An 18647-nucleotide genomic window follows, 5' to 3' on the forward strand; every position below is an offset into this window, starting at 1 on the left:
GGCATTCAAAGGTATATATTCACTATCCTATTTTTTATTATCACAGGTGGTAGATTACTTTAATATCTCAAATGATTCATGATTTCTCTGGGGGTTGGTATTCCCACATGGAAGATTGCCTTGAGAGAGAGTATCCAGGAGCTTCTGTGGCAAAATCCTTTCGGAGATAAGCCTCTCTGAATTAGACCTTATGTCAGGAAGTACCTGAGTTCAAATCCAACCTCAGATGCTTGCAAATCACTTAAACCCTCATTTGTCTCAGTTTCTTCATAAAATGGGGATAATAGCATCTACCTCCTCCTTGTAGTGAAGATTGAATGAGGTGATAATTGTAAAGTACAAATGCTTGGCACATAGTATATACTATGTAAACGTTAACTGCTTTTATTATTGTTGTTTGCAACTAACTGGTAGCTCAGATGTTGGATGTTGCTCAAAGCTGAGCATATTCTTAAACTCTTCCTAGCTTGCAGCTAGGTGGCACAGTGGATAGAGTACCAGACCTGGTGCCAGGAAGACTCATCTTCCTGAGTTCAAATCTGTCCTCAGATGTGTGTGACCCTGACCAAGTCACTTAACCCTGTTTGCCTCAGTTTCCTCATCTGTAAAATGAACTGGGGAGGGAAATAGCAAGCCACTCCAGTATCTTTGCAGGAAAACCCTAAATAGGGTCACCAAAGAATTGGACACGACTGAGTAACAAGCTTGGGAGGACTTGCCAAAGATTGGACTTCATTTACATGATGTTCACAACTCAAGGTCACTTTTACAATATGTTGAATTATCAGAACTTAAAGGAGGGTCGTCCTGTTGGGATGTGGAAGTGGTATTGGAATCATTTGAAGAAACAAGACATCAGACTTCCCACTCTCATTCCATCTGTCTTTATGCAACTGGGTGTAATTGCCAGTCTAATCTTCCTTTATCTACTTAAAGTATCATATAGGCAGTGTATACAGCAAAAAGAGTGACACATTTAGAGTCAGAGGACCTGGGTTCAAATCCAGCTTCTGTCCTTTACCTAGGTGACCTTGGACAAGTCATTTTGACTCTCTAGTCTTTGTAAAATGAGAAGCTCAAATTAGATGACCAGGCCTCTTCTAGCCCTGGCTCTATAATCAAATGGCATTGCAGGGGAGAGATTATATCTGAAATCAATGACAGTTCATCTGATTCTTAGAAACTAGAGGAAATGGTGATTGTAATCACAGAGCCTTGAATCTTTCTGTTTTAATTCTAGAATTTTTCTTCTGAGAAGAAATCTTTCACTTAGGTAAATATAGTACTCTTTATTTCCCATAGTCACAGAATCCTGAAATTTGAGAGCTGGAAAGGATCCCAGTGGCCATTGAGTCTAGATAATCAGTGAAAGAACTTCCCGCTATAACATACTTAAGAAGTGGTGTGGCATGAAGACCTCCAAGATAAGGGGAGTCTTCACCTCTTGGAGTAACCCATTCTATGTTAGGACAGCTATAACTGAGAGGAAATTTTCCTGACAATATAGCTCCCATACTTAAAGTGACCTCATGAACTTTGGTATAAATGTGGGATTTTGTGTACCTCTCTCACTTAAATCAACTAGCTTTGCCATGGCTACTTTCCCTCTTTGACTTTTCACTTTTTTTGAGCTTACTAATAAGTCAAATTATGCTATGCTATGCTATGTAAATTATCTTTTGGAGGAGCTTTTGGTTTTTTCAAAAATCACTTTTGCCTACTTAACCTCATTTGACCATAACTTGTGAGACTGATGGGGCAACTAAAATTTCCCCTTTGCCTGGTGAAGAAGATGAGGCAGTGAAATGAGTTGTTTGCAATCACATATTGGCATTGGCGGGGCCAGACTTTAATTTGGCTTCCAGTCCAATGTCCTTTCCAGGGCCCTTGGTTCTACTTGGAAAGGTCAGAATAACAAGGATGAAGTTCAGAAAGGGTCATAAGCAAGGTAATGTTGATACTACTCTGTTAAGTTACATACTAAACAAAACACTTTGTCACTGTTTTATATGCAATTTGCCTTTTCTGTCCTTTGTATATGGAAATGTTTATAAGGATTACCATAGTTCTGAATAGAACATTTTTGAAGGTCAGAATAAATATATAGTTTGTCTTCTTTTCCTGTTTATGTATTTATTTTTTTTTTAGTTTTCAACATTCATTTCCACAAAATTTTGAGTTCCAAATTGTCTCCCCATCTCTCTCTTGCCCCCACCCCAAAATGCCATGCATTCTGATTATCCCTTCCCCCAATCTGCCCTCTCTTCTATCACACCCCTCCCTTCCCTTATCCCCATCTTCTCTCTTTTTCTTGTAGGGCAAGATAGATTTCTATACCCCATTACTTGTATTTCTTATTTCCCAGTTGTATGCAAAAACAATTCTCAACATTTATTCCTAACACTTTGAGTTCCATCTTTTCTCCCTTCCTCCCTCCCAACCCATCCCCACTGAGAAGGCAAATAATTCAATATAGGCTATATATGTGCAGATTTGCAAAAGACTTCCATAATACTCATGTTGTGTAAGACTAACTATATTTTCCCCCATCCAATCCTGACCCCCATTTATTCTGTTCTCTCTTTTGACCTTGTCCCTCCCCAAAAGTGTTTACTTCTAATTACTCCCTCCTCCTGTTTGCCCTCCACTCTATCATCCTCCCACCCCACTTATCCCCTTCTCCCCTACTTTCCTATAGTGTAAGATAGATTTTCATACCAAATTGAGTGAGCATGTTATTCTCTTCTTAAACCAAGTGTGAAGAGAGTAAGCTTCACTTTTTTCCTCTCACTTCCCCCATTTTCCTCCTCCATTGAAAAAGCTTTTTCTTGCCTCTTTTATGAGAGATAATTTGCCCCATTCCATTTCTCCCTTTCTCCTCCCAATATATTCCCCTCTTACCCCTTAACTTTATTTTTTTTAGATATCATCCCTTCCTATTCAACTTACCCTGTGTTCTCTGTCTATATACATATGTATGTGTGTATATGTGTATGTGTGTATGTATATGTATATAATCCCTCCAACTACTCAAATGCTGAGAAAAGTTTCAAGAATTACAAATATTGTCTTTCCATGTAGGAATGTAAACAGTTCAACTTTAGTAAGTCTCATATGATTTCTCTTTCCTGTTTACCTTTTCATGCTCCTCTTGATTTTTGTGTTTGAAAGTCAAATTTTCTATTCAGCTCTGGTCTTTTCATCAAGAATGCTTGAAAGTCCTCTATTTCATTGAATGGTCAGTTTTTCCCTTAAAGTATTATACTCAGTTTTGCTGGATAGGTGATTCTTTGTTTTAATCCTGGTTCCTTTGACTTCTGGAATATCATATTCTAAGCTCTTTGATCCCTTAATGTAGAAGCTCCTAGATCTTGTGTTATCCTGATTGTATTTCCACAGTACTTGAATTGTTTCTTTCTAGCTGCTTGCAATATTTTCTCCTTGACCTGGGAACTCTGGAATTTGGCTACAATATTCCTAGGAGTTTCTCTTCTTGGATCTCTTTCAGGAGATAATCAATGGATTCTTTCAATATTTATTTTGCCCTCTGGTTCTAGATTGTCAGGACAATTTTTGTTGATAATTTCATGAAAGATGATGTCTAGGCTCTTTTTTTTGATCATGGCTTTCAGGTAGTCCCATAATTTTTAAATTGTCTCTCCTGGATCTCTTTTCCAGGTCAGTTGTTTTTTCCAATGAGATATTTCACGTTGTCTTCTATTTTTTCATTTTTTTGGTTTTGTTTTGCAATTTCTTGGTTTCTCATAAAGTCATTAGCTTCCATCTGCTCCATTCTAATTTTTAAAGAACTATTTTCTTCAGTGAGCTTTTGAACCTCCTTTTCCATTTGGCTAATTCTGCTTTTTTAAAGCATTCTTCTCCTCATTGGCTTTTTGGACCTCTTTTGTCAATTGAGTTAGCCTATTTTTCAAGGTGTTATTTTCTTCAGCATTTTTTGGGGTCTCCTTTAACAAGCTATTGACTCTCTTTTCATGATTTTCTTGCATCACTCTCATTTCTCTTCCCAATTTTTCTTCCACCTCTCTTACTTGATTTTCAAAATCCTTTTTAAGCTCTTCCATGGCCTGAGACCATTGCATATTTATTTTGGAGGTTTGGGATGCAGAAGCCTTGACTTCCTCTGATGGTATGCATTGTTCTTCTTCATCTGAAACAATGGAAGAAAATGCCTGTTCACCAAAAAAGTAGCCTTTTGTAGTCTTATTTTTTCCCCCTTTTTGGGCATTTTCCCAGCCAGTTACTTGACTTTTGAATCCTTTTTCAAGAGGAGGGCATACTCTGGGGACCTTCAAGTTCTCAGTTCCTCCAAGGTGACACTATCAAGAGAGGGGAATTTACTCCTCTCCTGGCCTGTGCACTGGTCTGGGAGCAACCAAAAAGTTTTCTGCCCAGAGTCTGTGAGTAGAATTCCCTCTCCACAACCTCCTCCAATGCTTCTCCTCACCCCAGGGCTGCCACTCAGGGCTGAGATTCAGAACAGCACCTCAGTTTCCCCAGGGGCTTTAGGTGGAGGGCTCCAGAAATGGACACTGCTGCTGCAGTGGCTGCTGCCAGTGGTCTAGACTGCGTTCCCTTCTCCTGGGTGAAAGAACTTTCTCACTGCCCTTTGAAGGTGTCTTTGGCATTTGTGAATTTAGCAGTCTGGAAACTGCTGCTGTTGGTGGCTCCCTGAAGCCTGTTCCCTGCTGCATCACATGGTCCATGCTGAGCTGTGCTCTGCTCTGTGCCAGGTGCAATAGACCTTTCCTGTTGGCTTTCTAGGCTGCCTTGGGCTGGAAATCTCTTTCATTCTGTCATTTTGTGGCTTCTGCTACTCTAGGATTTGTTTATAGTCATTTTTTAAAGGTATTTTATGGGCTGTGGGGGAGAGCTTCTACAGGTTCATCTTTCTACTCCACCATCTTGCCTCTGTCCCAGTTTGTCTTATTTTCAAGCAAGACTAATCCTAAAGGAGGCAGATTAGGCCACCAATATTGTCATTTCTTCAGGGCCCCAACTCAAAAATATTTCCTATTCTACTGAAATTGCCATTGTTGATGTCCTGTCTTTGAGTTAAAGTATGATGTTTACAGAAAACCTTTATTAAGACAGCTAAATGGCATTGAGTACAGAGTGCTGGACCTGGAGTCTGAATGACCTAAGTTCAAATTTAGACTCGTACACTAGCTATGTGATCCTAGCTGAGTCATTTGAACTGTGCCTCAATTTCCTCATCTGTAAAATAGAGCTAATATGTACCTCCCAGGGTTATTGTTAGGATAAAATTGATCATATTTTTAGAGTGCTATGCTAGTTATTATTATTAAAATGTATATGTTGACCAGAAAGTATAATTCATCAACATATGTAAATGGATTAGTTTATATGATTACTGTCCCCTATCAGAGAGTCTGAGGGAATGGGATATAATAAGAAGCTTTGAAAAGGGGAATGGAAAAAAAAAAAAGAAAAGGGGAATGGAATTGGAAAGGTCTGAAGCATAGGCACTACCCAGAGAAGGTAAAGCTTTGTGGAGATCTAAAATTTGACTCCTAAGCAGCCATGAGAGAATACTGGGTCAGTGAGTGGGAGATATATAATGTAAAATTCACTTAATTTATACTTTTTGCCTAGGGATAACTCTACTTTCAGCAGTTACAAAAGTGAAGGAAAAACAAAGTTGGTAAGTACAGCTTATACCAAGTAAACTTCTTTTACTTATACAGTCAGTGGATTTTCCTCTCTCTGGACCATATTGACTGCTAAAATTAATGACTTTTAAAATGGTATATCATGTGCTTCAAATGGATAATTTAGGAAGGAAGCAATGACTTTTAGCATATGGTTTCTTTAATATCTCTTCACATTCCCTACCATTTTTAAATGAGAGTGGGGCAAAAAAGCATAGGAATGCATATAATACTGTTTAAATAAATTGAGGGAAAGCTATGTTCAGTATCATCTTCAAAAAAAAAAAAAAAAGGAACAAGCAGCCTTGAAGGAAATAGTGAGTTTATAGAAAGTGAGATATAATTAAGTCAGATACAAAGGAGAAGAGAACTATATTCATTTGTATAGCAAACTGTGTTCATCAATGGTGACAGCATAATTGCAACATTTGGACTCCAGAATCTTGCTTCCTTGTAACCTTTCTTATGTAAGAAGGTGAAAATAAGAGAATGAAGATGGAAAGAGCAGCTGGATTGAGACCAGAAGGCAGCATGGTATAGCAGAAAAAGCATTGAATTCAAATCTTGCTGCTCTGATACTCATAGAGTCTTAAAAGGCCTCCCATACCTTGGGTGGACCCTCCATGTAGGGTTTATGGAGCCTCATGAGCAAGAATTGTGTGATAAGAAAATTTGGCAGGATTAGGATATGCACTATTTGGGGGCAGCTTTATAAATATGATCAAATTTGATTATAGATAAAGCTGCCTCCCAAATGGTGCATGTTCCAACCAGCCAAACGTTTTCATCTTCATGAAGATGAAAGGACCTAGGATCTCATCATAAAGGGAAGAGGAAAGGAATAAGTATATAAAGTATCTACTTGTGCCAGGCATTTCTCCCTAAAATCATGAGATCACAGATTCTTTGAAGTATGAGAATGAGGGAGGTCTGATAGCAATATGGAGTTTCTGTCTTATACCCCAGAATGTACAACACTGGCTTTCATGACTTTGGATAATTTTTCTCTTTAATGTAGAAGTGGGAGAAGATAGGCATATTGGTTCAGAAAGCTCCTTTTGTGGTTGTTTTCTTTGTTATCAATTTGTGTATAACTGTGTGTGTGTGTGAGTGAGTGAGAGAGAGAGAGAGAGAGAGAGAGAGAGAGAGAGAGAGAGAGAGAGAGAGAGAGAGAGAGAGATTGGGAGGAGAACTGGGCCTCCCCTCAGCACAAAGATGTTAACCCCCAAATAGTAGGAGTTAGTGACTTAAGTATAGTTAAGTGACTGTGGTTGGGTTGGTAAGTGGTGAAGTGGATAGAATGCCAGGCTTGGAGTCAGCAAGACCCACCTTCCAAAATCCAACTTCAGATACTAGCTGTGTGACTCTGGGCAAGTCTATGCCTGTTTGCCTCAATTTCCTCATTTGTAAAATAAGCTTGAAAACAAAATGACAAACCACAGTATCTTTGCCAAGAAAACTCTACATAGAGTCACAAAGAATCAGACACAACTGAACGACAACGAACAACAATTCTGTTGACTATAGGTCTAATGTTCTTCCTACTGAATCATGTTAACCAATTTGTGATGGTTTCTATAAGGTTATGTTTAGTTTGACAAGAATGGCAAACCAAAGGTCGTCTTTTCCTTCAAAGTACTTGTCCTGCAATTGGAATGAGCATTCATCAGATGATTAATGTTGTAGTCAGAACATCTAGATTTCCCATGGGTTTGGTTAACTGAGTCAAGAATAATTACTTTTCCTCTGCTGAATTATCCTTCTTTTCAAAATGTGAATCTTCACTGAAACCTAGACTAAATGTTAGTTTCTTGTTATATTTGTAAACAATATATGATTTAAAACCTAATACAAAGAACCACAAAGATGTTGATTATGTCATTATTTTTTAATAGTTCTTAGAGGTGACTTTCTTACTGAAGCCAAACTCTTTACATGTACCTTTTATATTATCTCCTCCCATTTTTTCACCAGGTTGTCCCCATTGTCATTCATTTCTCTTTAATATTTAATCTCTGCCTATATACTAACTTCTTTCCAAGTTTCTCCTATGTTTAAAAGACCATATGTCCTCACTGTATCTCATAACTGTTGTCCTATCTCTTTCCTCCCCTTCTCAGCTAAACTTCTTTAAAAAAGATTGTCTACACTTGGTGCCTCTATTTCCCATTTCCCCTCTTCTCATTTTCTTATAAGCCCTCTGCATTTTAGTTTGTAGACTCATCATTCAACTGAAATTGTCCTTTCGAAAGCTACCAGTGATCTCTTAATTGCCAAATTAAGATAGTTTTTTCTGGATTGTTGGTTGTTATTCATTTATCAGAACAGCACTCCTGCCTCTAGGCATTTCAAGCCCAATATGTCAAAAATGGAATTCATTATCTTTTAGATATTAGATAATATTTAGATATTATAATATAAACTCCTTGAAGACAGGTACTGTTTCTTTTTTCTTTTTTTTTTTTATTCCCAGCATTTAACACAAAGCCTGATACATGGCAAGTGCTTAATAAATGTTTAAGTGATTGGTCAGTACCTGATTTCATTCTGCCATGAAGAGCTAACACATCTTGAAGCCAAGATTGCTAGTACAAAGCTTTCAAGACCCTTCTAAATGGAACAGATAGCTTTTTCTCTTTCCATAAAATTGAGGACTGTATTTTCCTTCTAAAAGTTATTTTTAAACTTTGGATTTTTTTTTTTTTGTCATCAAAAGGCAGAATTTTGAACTGAAGACTCTGTTCATACAGCCTGTTGAAGAGTGAGAATATAGCAATTACATTAAGGTTGCAAGTGTTTAAAGTTTAGTTGTATAGTCATGTTTTATACTAACAGTCACTTGGTTAAAAACTTTTTAGGGGGGTATCTCTTGACCCTCCCTTCTGCCCTTGCCTGTCCCCCATTGCCTCAAATAAACACATCACCAAATAGAGACTCTAGACATCTGGAACAAGTTAATGCCCTTACTTTGAGGGTAGTGATGTGTTTTAGTAGAACATAGATATTAGCGATAATTTTCTGAGATTCCAGATTGGATTTCTCTGTTTGTAAGTTTGATGATTTTAGAAAGCACCTGTTTTCTGAAAGCAATGATGAAACCAGCAGTGATACGAGTGGAAGCTCTTGGAACAAAAGCCAAAAGGGAAAAAACTTAAAAACATATTCGACACAGAAAAAGCCAAGAGTCAGAAGTAAATTAAGAGGTAAGATTAATATTTTACCTGTCTCACAACCCCCCTGTAAGGCAGTCAGTAACAAGTATTTCTTTGGTGTCTGCTCTGTGTTCAGTACTGTGTTAGGTACTATAAGGGGATACGTATGCCTGTAATGAGGTCCCTGCCCTCTACCTTCCCTAACCATTTATGCATGTTCAACACATGAAATAGTAACAACATAATATGATCACCCTGTAACACCAAGCTCCTAACTTTAAGTAATATAGTTGCTTGCATGTTCTCTCTCTCATTAGAATGTAGGCTCCTTGAGGATAGGAACTGGTTTTGCCATATGCACATAGTAGCTGCTTAATCAATACTTGTTGATTAAGAAGAGGAGAAAAAAAATCAGTTAAGGCTATCGTAGTCAAGAAAGGATTTGACAAAGAGATGGGAATTTAGTTGCCCCTAAAGAATGGACAGGTTTTAGATAAGTGGTGGGTTTTCCAGAGGTGGAGCAAACGGCATGAGAGAAGGGACAGTTGAAAGAACAAATGTGGAACAAGGGTTTATGTACAATAAGGTAGAGCTCAAATAGAATGGACCCACTTGTGTTGGAAAGATAGGTTCAGATAGCTTTACCTGAAAGGAAGAGTAGTTTGAAATGAATGTGCTAAGTAGTAGAGAATCATAGTAATGGGTATGGGGGTTTGTCTGTTACTTGGGAAATAAAGCCATGTGCTGGAGACTTGTTTTTCTTTTCAGTTTTGCCATTGTCGCCTTCAAGTAGTGGCAGTGATCATCAAAAGGACAAAGTAAGTAGCTGTGTTCCAATTGAACAGAAATGAAACGCTTATTAAATTCTTAACTCAATGCTGACTACTGAGGATACAGACAGAACAAGCCCTGTTCTCTCATTCTAAGTGGGGAAGGCTGCTCTTAAGAGAGGACTCAGCAGCAGAGTGGAATCAGTGTTAGATTTCATTCAGATGAATCAAATATAAAGTGGGAAAAGTCCATGGTCTTGTGTTCAGGTGAAATAACTGTGGAAATGAAGTTATGGTATGTGAATTTTTAGAGTTAGCTTAGGTTTTTTTAGATGAGAAATATATGAAAAATTCAGACATGTATCTGTGTATAATCAGCACCTGCCCTTTTCAGAAACTGTGAAGAATTCATAACAAACACTTTTAGAATGGATTTTGAATGTGTTAGAAATTCTGACAGTTGAATAGCTCCAGGGACTTCTGTTACAGTAGAAATATTATTAAAAATTTGAGTCGCTTTCAGATACTTACCACAACCTAATTTACTTACTGTTTTTTAAGGCAAACATGATTGTTTAATTACTCTTTCCATAGACTTTAGTGTCACAAGTAAAATTAATATTGATTGCAAAAGCTGTTTTTAATCTATTTTTTTCCAGATTGGGTCAAATATTCTCATCCTTAGAAACATGTTGATTAATCTGCTGGATTTCTTTGGAGCTCCCTTCACACACTGATATTAGGATGATTGAGTATTGGAGGGCAGTGGGTAACAGCAGCTAGCAGAAATACAATATTAGTGCTGCAGGGATAGTGTCAAAGATGTCAGCATTAAAGTTATTCTTGGCCCACAGCATGACTTCTCATGTGCCCTTCCCTAGAACTTTGATTTTAGATTTGCAGATTTTTGCTAACCATCAAGGCTATTTTATTCCTTAATACGATGAATATTGCATAAATCTCACATAGAGATACTCGATTTTACCTGTAATAATGCTTTGTAAAAGAAAAGACAGAAAACAGTTCTTCCTACATGGAGATTTCCTTGAGGTTGAAATTGGGAAACACCCAAACTGTGCTGCTGGGGAAAATCTTTTTACCATTTCAGTGCCTTAAAAAAAATCTGTGCATTGTTAATTTCCCTGTAAGTTTTAGTGTTCAGAATCACTTTCCCCACCTATAATGACACTGAGTGATTTGGCTATTATAAATACACAAATTGAAACTAAGGGACATGTGAAGGAAGATACTATATGCATTCAGAGAAAGAGCTGATAAATAGAAGTGTATGTGGAATAATTGTTTATATACACATAATATAATAATACAATATACACAATATAATAAATTATATTTTATTATTTTTATATATAATAAATTTAATAGATTTGTTATAAATGATAATAGTGAATAATAGAATAAATAAAACATAAATAAATAATAAAACAATATATGAATAACTAATAAGAATAAATGTATTTATTATATTACATTAATATATTATAATAAATATGATAAATAATTTTATATCTACATATAACATAATATGATATATGTATGTATGTACACAACACATACCCCTATTTGTGTCTAATGGTAGGCATTTCTAGGGGAGGGCAAGGAGGGAAGAAAAAAAGGAAAAAAAGAAATTTACATGATAACTGTATTTGAAGAGAATAGAAAATTGTACATAGTAGATTTGCGGTTCATGTGCAATCATCTTTTTTATTTCACTGTTTTATGGAAATGGTTGTTTCATTCCATGAAAATAAAATACATTAAAAAAATTAGTTTAGGATTGTAATTTACAGGTGTCACTGCATATATACTTATTATTTTTTTTATTCTTTGGGCTAGATATAATTTGAGATAAACATTCAGTCATGAGATATTTGTGTTATTGGTGTGTGTTTTGGAATTTATTTTATTTGAAAAAAGTTATAGGAACCTAAAACCTTTTTTAAGGAACTTTGAAGGATCCTGTAAAGTTCAAGCAACTTCTTCTTATTAATTCTGTTGTTTATGAAATGTATCAAGGTGCTATTTTTAAAAATCAAATCAATTCTGCTTTAGGCTACACCAGGAGCAAAGAGGATCTCAAGGCAAAACAATGAAAAAACCTCAGACTCGCCTGGGGTAAAATTCCAAGGTAGCACAGTCTTCCTAACACCTGAAGATTCTGCAAAGAAGAAGCCCTGTATGTCCCCAACTTTGTTATTTTACTCATTTGTTATACTTAATTGGATTGCTGGGGAGTGTGTGTGTGTGTGTGTGTGTGTGTGTGTGTGTGTGTGTGTGTGTGTGTGTGTGTGTGTGTGTGTGTGTGTTGGGATGAGGAGGGGAAGGGAGGCTTTTTTTCCTTTTATATTATTTTCTGATTATCTTAGGAAAATGAAAGGATGAAATTCAGTTTTACTTTTATATAACACCATTATCCTTAGCAGAGAGAAGGGCACTCCATTTTCATTCTAATCTTTGAGATCAGTTTGGGTAGAAGAAGGTGAAAATGAATTTTCTCCTTTTCTCTCATCATTAAAGCTCCATAGCTTTTACTTGTCACGATCCACAGGTGCCATTGGCAGCTCTAAGACATAAGCAAAGAAGAAAGGGAATAGGGAAAGGGAAGTAAAGAAAAGAATGAAGTGGGTGAAGGGAAAAAAGGAAGGAGGAGAATATGATTCACATTGATGCAAAGTCAGTGGTGGTAAAATGATTCCAAACTATTAGCACAGGTAGCACTTGGTGGCCCCAGTTCTATAGTCTACATAACTCTGATCCATGGAGACTCAATACCATTGACTTCTGTAACAATGGCATGCCAACAATTCCTTAAAAAATAGTCAAAATGATTGTTTTCTCTATCTAAAATGCAAGTTAATGTATGAAAGCTTTCCACCTATTAACTGCCTAAAATCATTGCCTAACATGTTTGTTTATTCTTTCTCTTTCTTGGCTCTGACTCCAAAGTCCAAAGTGTATCCCCATTAGGTGATGTATCTTCCCCAGAGTACTCACATGGCACAGAGGATTTATCAATGGTACAATTTAATTATTATTGATTTATCTCAATAGAAGTATTTCAGTAGAGTCATGTGCTTAATATTAGGGGGAAATAGGGTCTATTTTTTGTTATTTTTAATATAAAAAAGACAGTTTCATAGCTTCTGGGTTTTGTTTTTAATTATTATTTTTATTTTAAATTATTGTTATTTTTTTTTAGGCTGCAGTTCCCAAATCCTCAACAGAAAGCACCATCCTCAAGCGAAAACCACAAAATGTGGAGGTATCAGGTAAAATCAGTGAGATCCATGTTGTTCCTAATTCTGCACTTTGGGGCTAAGTAGAACAAGTCTCACTCCTCTTCCACAATATAATCTTTCAAATATTTGAAAACAACGATCATTTGTCCCCTGAATCTTCTTCAGGCTAAATATATTCAGTTCTATCAATGGATTCCTCATATGATGCTAACTCATAAGGCCATTCATCCTTCTTGTCTTTCTCTAACAACTTATTCACATATTTCTTAGATATGGTGATCAGATATCAGATATTCCAGATGTAAACTAGGGCAGGGTGGAGTAGAATCTTCACCTCCTTATTCCTGGAAGCTATGATCATCTGTAAAAGGACAGGTTTGGATTACATGACTTCTGAAGTCCTTTCTATTTCTGGTCATCTCTCTCTTTTTTTTCATCTGATTTGAAAAATAACCTTTTATTAGGACCACTTCAGGAGTATGAATACAAGGAGAAAAGGAGGAATATGGTAGAAGCAGAAAGATTGAGGTCTGCGTTTGTAAAAACACATCAGTGCCTATTTTAAAATACATATTTAAAAGATATAACATAAATCATCTTTATTTTTCATTTAAAAAAGTAAGCAAGATTTGGCTAAAATCAATCCAAGGAATCTCTTCCCCCAAATCCCCCACAAATCAAAAAAAAAAAGCCAACTGGCTTCAGTTTGTAGTCCATTCTGCTTAGGATGGCATAGAAAGCAGGTATATTTGGGATACTAAGGATGTATCCTTGCATCCTAATGGACCTTAGGATGTGGTCCATTCTGCTTAGGACAGTACCTTGAAGGGGGGATACTAAGAGATTCTCCAGTCTTTGGACCAGCCGGACTCCTGGCCTCTTACTATATGATGATGCAAACATTTTTGGCTGCTCTATCGCACTGCTAATTTACTAAGTTGGCAGTGGGGACATGGAGAGAGATGAAAAACTAGAATATATCTGGTCCCTTTCTTTGAGGAGCTTGGTCTAGAAGGATGTGGGGAAACCACTGTGTAACCTCTCTGAAACACTGAAGATTTCAACCTTAATGTTATCATTTAGCTGAGCTTTAGTAAATGGTAATTTATTCTCAGTAATTTATTCCCAGAGCTCATCAGTGATAGAGCCAGAATTAGAACCTGAAATCCATGATTCAAAGCATAGCATAGATTATTTTCCAGGAGAATCAGTGTATAGTATACTGAATAAAGAGCTGGTTTGAATTCAAGTCCCATCCTGAAATTTACTTTCTATTTGATTCTGGGAAAGTCACTCTACCTCTCAATGCTCTAGCCAATTCTTTAAGACTATAGGTCACAGAGAAAGTGCTGTTCTGCATGGGAAGAGGGGGAGTTCCTCATTTGGAACTCTCTACATTGATCAAATCTTGAGTGTAAACTGTGAGATCTGGCCAATGAGTCTCCATCTTTAGAGCCTAAGTATTGAGTTCCATTTTTCAAGCTCCAGTTTAACAGGTTCCAACTAGCAAAGGGGATGGGCTGGGGAAATGGAGTATATATCTGATTTTTAAATGGGAGAAGAGATTCAGAGCATGGAGTGTAGTCTGGGAGAATATTTGGGTAAGTCACTGCAATAAAAGAGTAGACTTCTTAAGGGAAGAGAAGGAGATAACTGAGGAGAGAAAAAAAAGAGATGGAGAGATAGAAAGAAAACATGAAGCAGTTACTAGAAACTATTTACTTTGATTTAGCCCAAGACAGGCCCTAAAAAGATTTTTTAAAACATTATTAGTCACTTAACAAGCAGTTATTATGCAGACACTGCATTGATCACTAGGGATACAAATATAAGCAAAAAGAAAGATACCCCCTCCTGCTAAGAGCAGAGAAAGATAATACGTAAAAAGAATCTGAAAAGCTGGGAGACATGTACTGACTGAATGGAGTGGTGGCAAAATCTATAGAGTCAGAAGAAGAACTCAGAGAAGAATGAAGGATAGATAACCTAGGACTCTTCTTCAAAATGGAGATTCAGGGAGGAACTCACCAATAAGAGAAGGGAGATGCAGAGGGGAGGAGATGTTCTAGGATGAGGACACAGACGCTCCTAGTTCTGTCAGTCTTCACCTTTGCTAAGCATGGTGTTTCTCATTTCTGGGGAGAAATAATTTCTATATTTCTGTTTTCTTTTGGAATCACTGAAATGCTTTTATTTCCCTTGGTCACGTTGAATCAGTTGACATGGCATAAAAACTTCCTAGCAATGAGTAGTGCTCAACACTTTGTCTTGGGGGTTGTTCAGTTTGTTATTAAATTCCAACAAGGAGAAAACTTGGGCTTAGGGCAATGTGATGTTTATGGAGCTTTCTTTGCCTTTAGATTTATCAGATAGTACTTTGATAAAGCCAAAACAGCAAAAATTAGAAGAGGACCATGCACCATTTTCCCCCGTTGCCTTAATGCCAGGAGAAAACCCAGTTCCTGAAGGTAACATTGTACATATAGCAAAGTTGAAGATAAAATGCTAATTGTGTGTTCAGAAAGGATGATTTTTGTTTTTTAATTTACTTTTTTAATGAACAAAATTATTTTTTTCTCTTTTCCACCTCTAACATTGGAAAAAACAAAAAAGAAAACCTTTGTAAAAATATACATAGTCAATCCAAAAAAAAAAATAGGCCATGTCCAAAAATGATGTCCATTCTACATCTTGCCTCCATTCTCTGTCAGGAGGTGGGTAGTAGGCTTCATCTTTAGTGCTCTGGAATATTGTCTGGTCCCTGAATTAGTAAGTTGTGATTTGTATTTGGGGGATATTTTATGCAGTAGGCACATAGTAGATGTTCAGCAAATGTTTGATTGTTTTTAATGCAAATTTTTACAGTGTCTCAACTTATTCTAAGAAATACTTAGCCTTACAGGTCATACCAGATAGTCTAGGAGAGTCTGCTGTCATCTCTACCTTTGAAAACTTTACTAAAGAATTGAAGAAAAAGTTTGAGGTAATATTGACTTTGACACTTTGGTGAATCCATTAGGATCTAGATTTCCCTTCGTTGACACAACTCACAATCCTTTCTAATTATTTATGGGCTGTCTCAGCTAATTAACCCATCACTTTCTGGCTAATCTAATGTTGATCCCCTCTATACTAAGATGGCAGTTGGTAGATGGGGGCACATTCTCTCACTAGGCCAGCACTATAAGCCTGTCTCACATGGAAGGATGACCAAAGATTATGTTCCATTGATACAGCCTTTGAGAGCCCAGGGTCACCTTTGTATCATGATGAAATACTCCAGTAAGATTTAGTGGAGATTTATAGTCATGCATTATAAATAGTAAGAGAATAGGTTACAATGACTGAACAATGACCAATTCCAATTTATTTTGTAATGTCTAATTCTCTGTACTCACTGCAAGTCTATTGAATAGTTACTTGAGTTTGAGGGGGAAGGAGTAGTAGACTTCCTTTGATCCATACACATAATCACTTAGTCCCCCTTCTGACCGGTGTTTTTGAGTTTTAGGAGGGCTGCAGAATGAAGCTAACTGGAGCCATATGAATGAACTTTTGTCCATGTCCTCACTGACACTGCAGTCATACTAAGTTAATAAGAATAGATGATTATTGTGTGCTGGTAGAAAAGAAAAGGATTACAAAACACAAAAATAAGATTTCCAGGAGGAGACTTGACGTGGTAGAACAAGAAGAAAGGTCATTGAGGGAAGATGGTTATAAGGCAAGTTTAAAGACAGGCTGAGGAGTGGACAACCTTGGAATCAACCATAAAAGCAACTCGAATCTTTGTTAAAAAAAAATGCTCACCTGGGAATGTCATGTTCTGTTTGCAGTATGAATAACTACAATTTCTTGCAGGCTCTTATAGAATCAATTAAGCAACAAGTGTTTATTAGGCACTTGTATGGTTCAGACATTGTTTCAGGGGTCAAGATAAAAAGACAAAAATGAAACCATTCCTATCTACAAGGAACTTATATTCTAGCAGAGCTGACAATAGATACACAAATAAGTATACACAAAATAGATCCAATATTAAAAAAATATTTTAGAAAGTAGAGTTGGAGTAGTAGCTGGAGGGATCAAAAAAGGTTAAATATAGAAGGTTTGCTGTTATCTAACTAGTGTTAGCTAGGAGTCCTTGATGCTTCATTGCCTCTTAAAGGGCTTGTCCACAGCAACAGTTAAGGTAATTTTCTGGCCTCATCCTATATGTGGCCAAAACATTAGTTAGCAATTACAACAGTCTTTGAAAACCTTTGCCATTTTTTTAAACAACTCAGAATGCTGCTAGCATTTTTGCTAGGTATACTGGGAATATTTTCAAAGTTCCCTTTCAATGTTAACATGCTACCACTCTAAGAAAATTGTATAAGTCAAGATTGAGTATGGTCTTTGACAACTTGTGCTAGTAAAGTGAACGTGAGTCTTCTGTTGCCATGTATTGTTCTTGTCTTCACTAATCAACGTGCTATCAATAATCATTCTGGCACCATCCCTTTAAATGAAAATATAGTGCTCTTGGTCATATCTTGCCTAGCTTTTTGGTTTTGTTTTGTTTTGTTTTGTTTTTTTAAAACATTTCTATTGATCAGTTTCCACATTAATCCCTCCACCTTCCCTCTGTCCCAGAATCCTCCTTTTCAATAAAGAAAAACTATATGATGTAAATCTAATCAGCCCTTTTGGTTATAATTCAGTCCAGGAATGAGAAAAAAGACATTTGTTTCCAAAATGCTACGAAAGCATCTGAGAAGTTAACCATGCTTTTAAACCAGATACATCAATGTAGGTAAGTATTCATTAAGTTGAACAAGATCATTATGAGAGCAGTGGCTACTATATTAAATGATATAGAGACTGAAGGCAAATTGAAGAAATCTGTGACCTTAAGAAACTTACCCTATCTCTACCACATGGTAGTAGTCACATTTATCTTTCTTCTCCTTTTCTCATTCCTCCTCCCCCTTTTGTTTTTCTCTTACTTCTTTTTCTTTTTCTTTTTCTCTTTCTCTTACTTCCCTCCCTTTTCTTTCATGCCCAGACTTTAACATTACCCTGTCTGTGTGACCCTGGGCAAGTCTTTGAACTTCTCAGTGTTCCTCTTTCAAGAACTACAAATTGCAGAGGGGGTGTCAAGGTGCATTGGCAAAGAGAATTTCCTCCTCCAAGAATTCCTATATCAATGAAATCACTGGTCCTATTGCTAGCTTTACAAATGACGACTCTCTGGGATAGGAAGCATAGAGGGGATTATGTTGGGAAATGTAGGCAATGTAAAAAACATATCAATAAAATTTATAAAATTGAAAAGAAATTGTTGTTTCTGGCCTGAAGATGGATAAGAGTTGGACAGGATGGATAGGTTGTGGTCTACATTGCTGATAAACCAGCTCCATCAGAGCCCTTACATGTTTTTCTGGAGATGACCTTAAAAAAAACAAAGATAATAGAACAGCTATGGTATATTGAAGAGAGCAGGAGGAGAATGGCACACAATGGCATGAGACAGAAGGGGTAATAGGGAGGTTTCCTTTCTAAGTGTTGAGTTTGGTAATATTTGAATAATGCTTTTGGTTCTTTTTTTTTAGAGAGCTTTCATGTTTTGTCACTTTAATAAAAGTCATACAAAATAGGTAGAGCAAGGATGATAGTCTTCATTTTACTGTTGGGGAAACTGAGACATCGAAGTTAACTGGCTTACATAGCATCCCATAAAGTGATCAATGTGCTTCTGGAATACAGCTTTCCTGTTTTCTAGTATAGGACTGT

At 36.7% G+C, this 18647-nt stretch overlaps 1 protein-coding gene across 2 annotated transcripts in view; it reads left to right on the forward strand.

Moving 5' to 3' along the window:
- SYCP2L (synaptonemal complex protein 2 like) overlaps positions 1–18647 on the forward strand; it is a 71074-nt gene that overhangs the window by 44019 nt on the left and 8408 nt on the right. For both annotated transcript variants that reach the window (XM_072603814.1, XM_072603815.1), the window contains exons 24-32: positions 5635–5683; positions 8743–8893; positions 9611–9660; positions 11686–11809; positions 12580–12650; positions 12833–12902; positions 15233–15340; positions 15767–15855; positions 17576–17667. In XM_072603814.1, the coding sequence (XP_072459915.1) occupies positions 5635–5683; positions 8743–8893; positions 9611–9660; positions 11686–11809; positions 12580–12650; positions 12833–12902; positions 15233–15340; positions 15767–15855; positions 17576–17667 (804 nt within the window). The remainder of the gene's footprint in view (positions 1–5634; positions 5684–8742; positions 8894–9610; positions 9661–11685; positions 11810–12579; positions 12651–12832; positions 12903–15232; positions 15341–15766; positions 15856–17575; positions 17668–18647) is intronic.

Source organism: Notamacropus eugenii, chromosome 4 (assembly GCF_028372415.1).
Source record: "Notamacropus eugenii isolate mMacEug1 chromosome 4, mMacEug1.pri_v2, whole genome shotgun sequence".
Lineage (NCBI taxonomy): Eukaryota > Metazoa > Chordata > Mammalia > Diprotodontia > Macropodidae > Notamacropus > Notamacropus eugenii.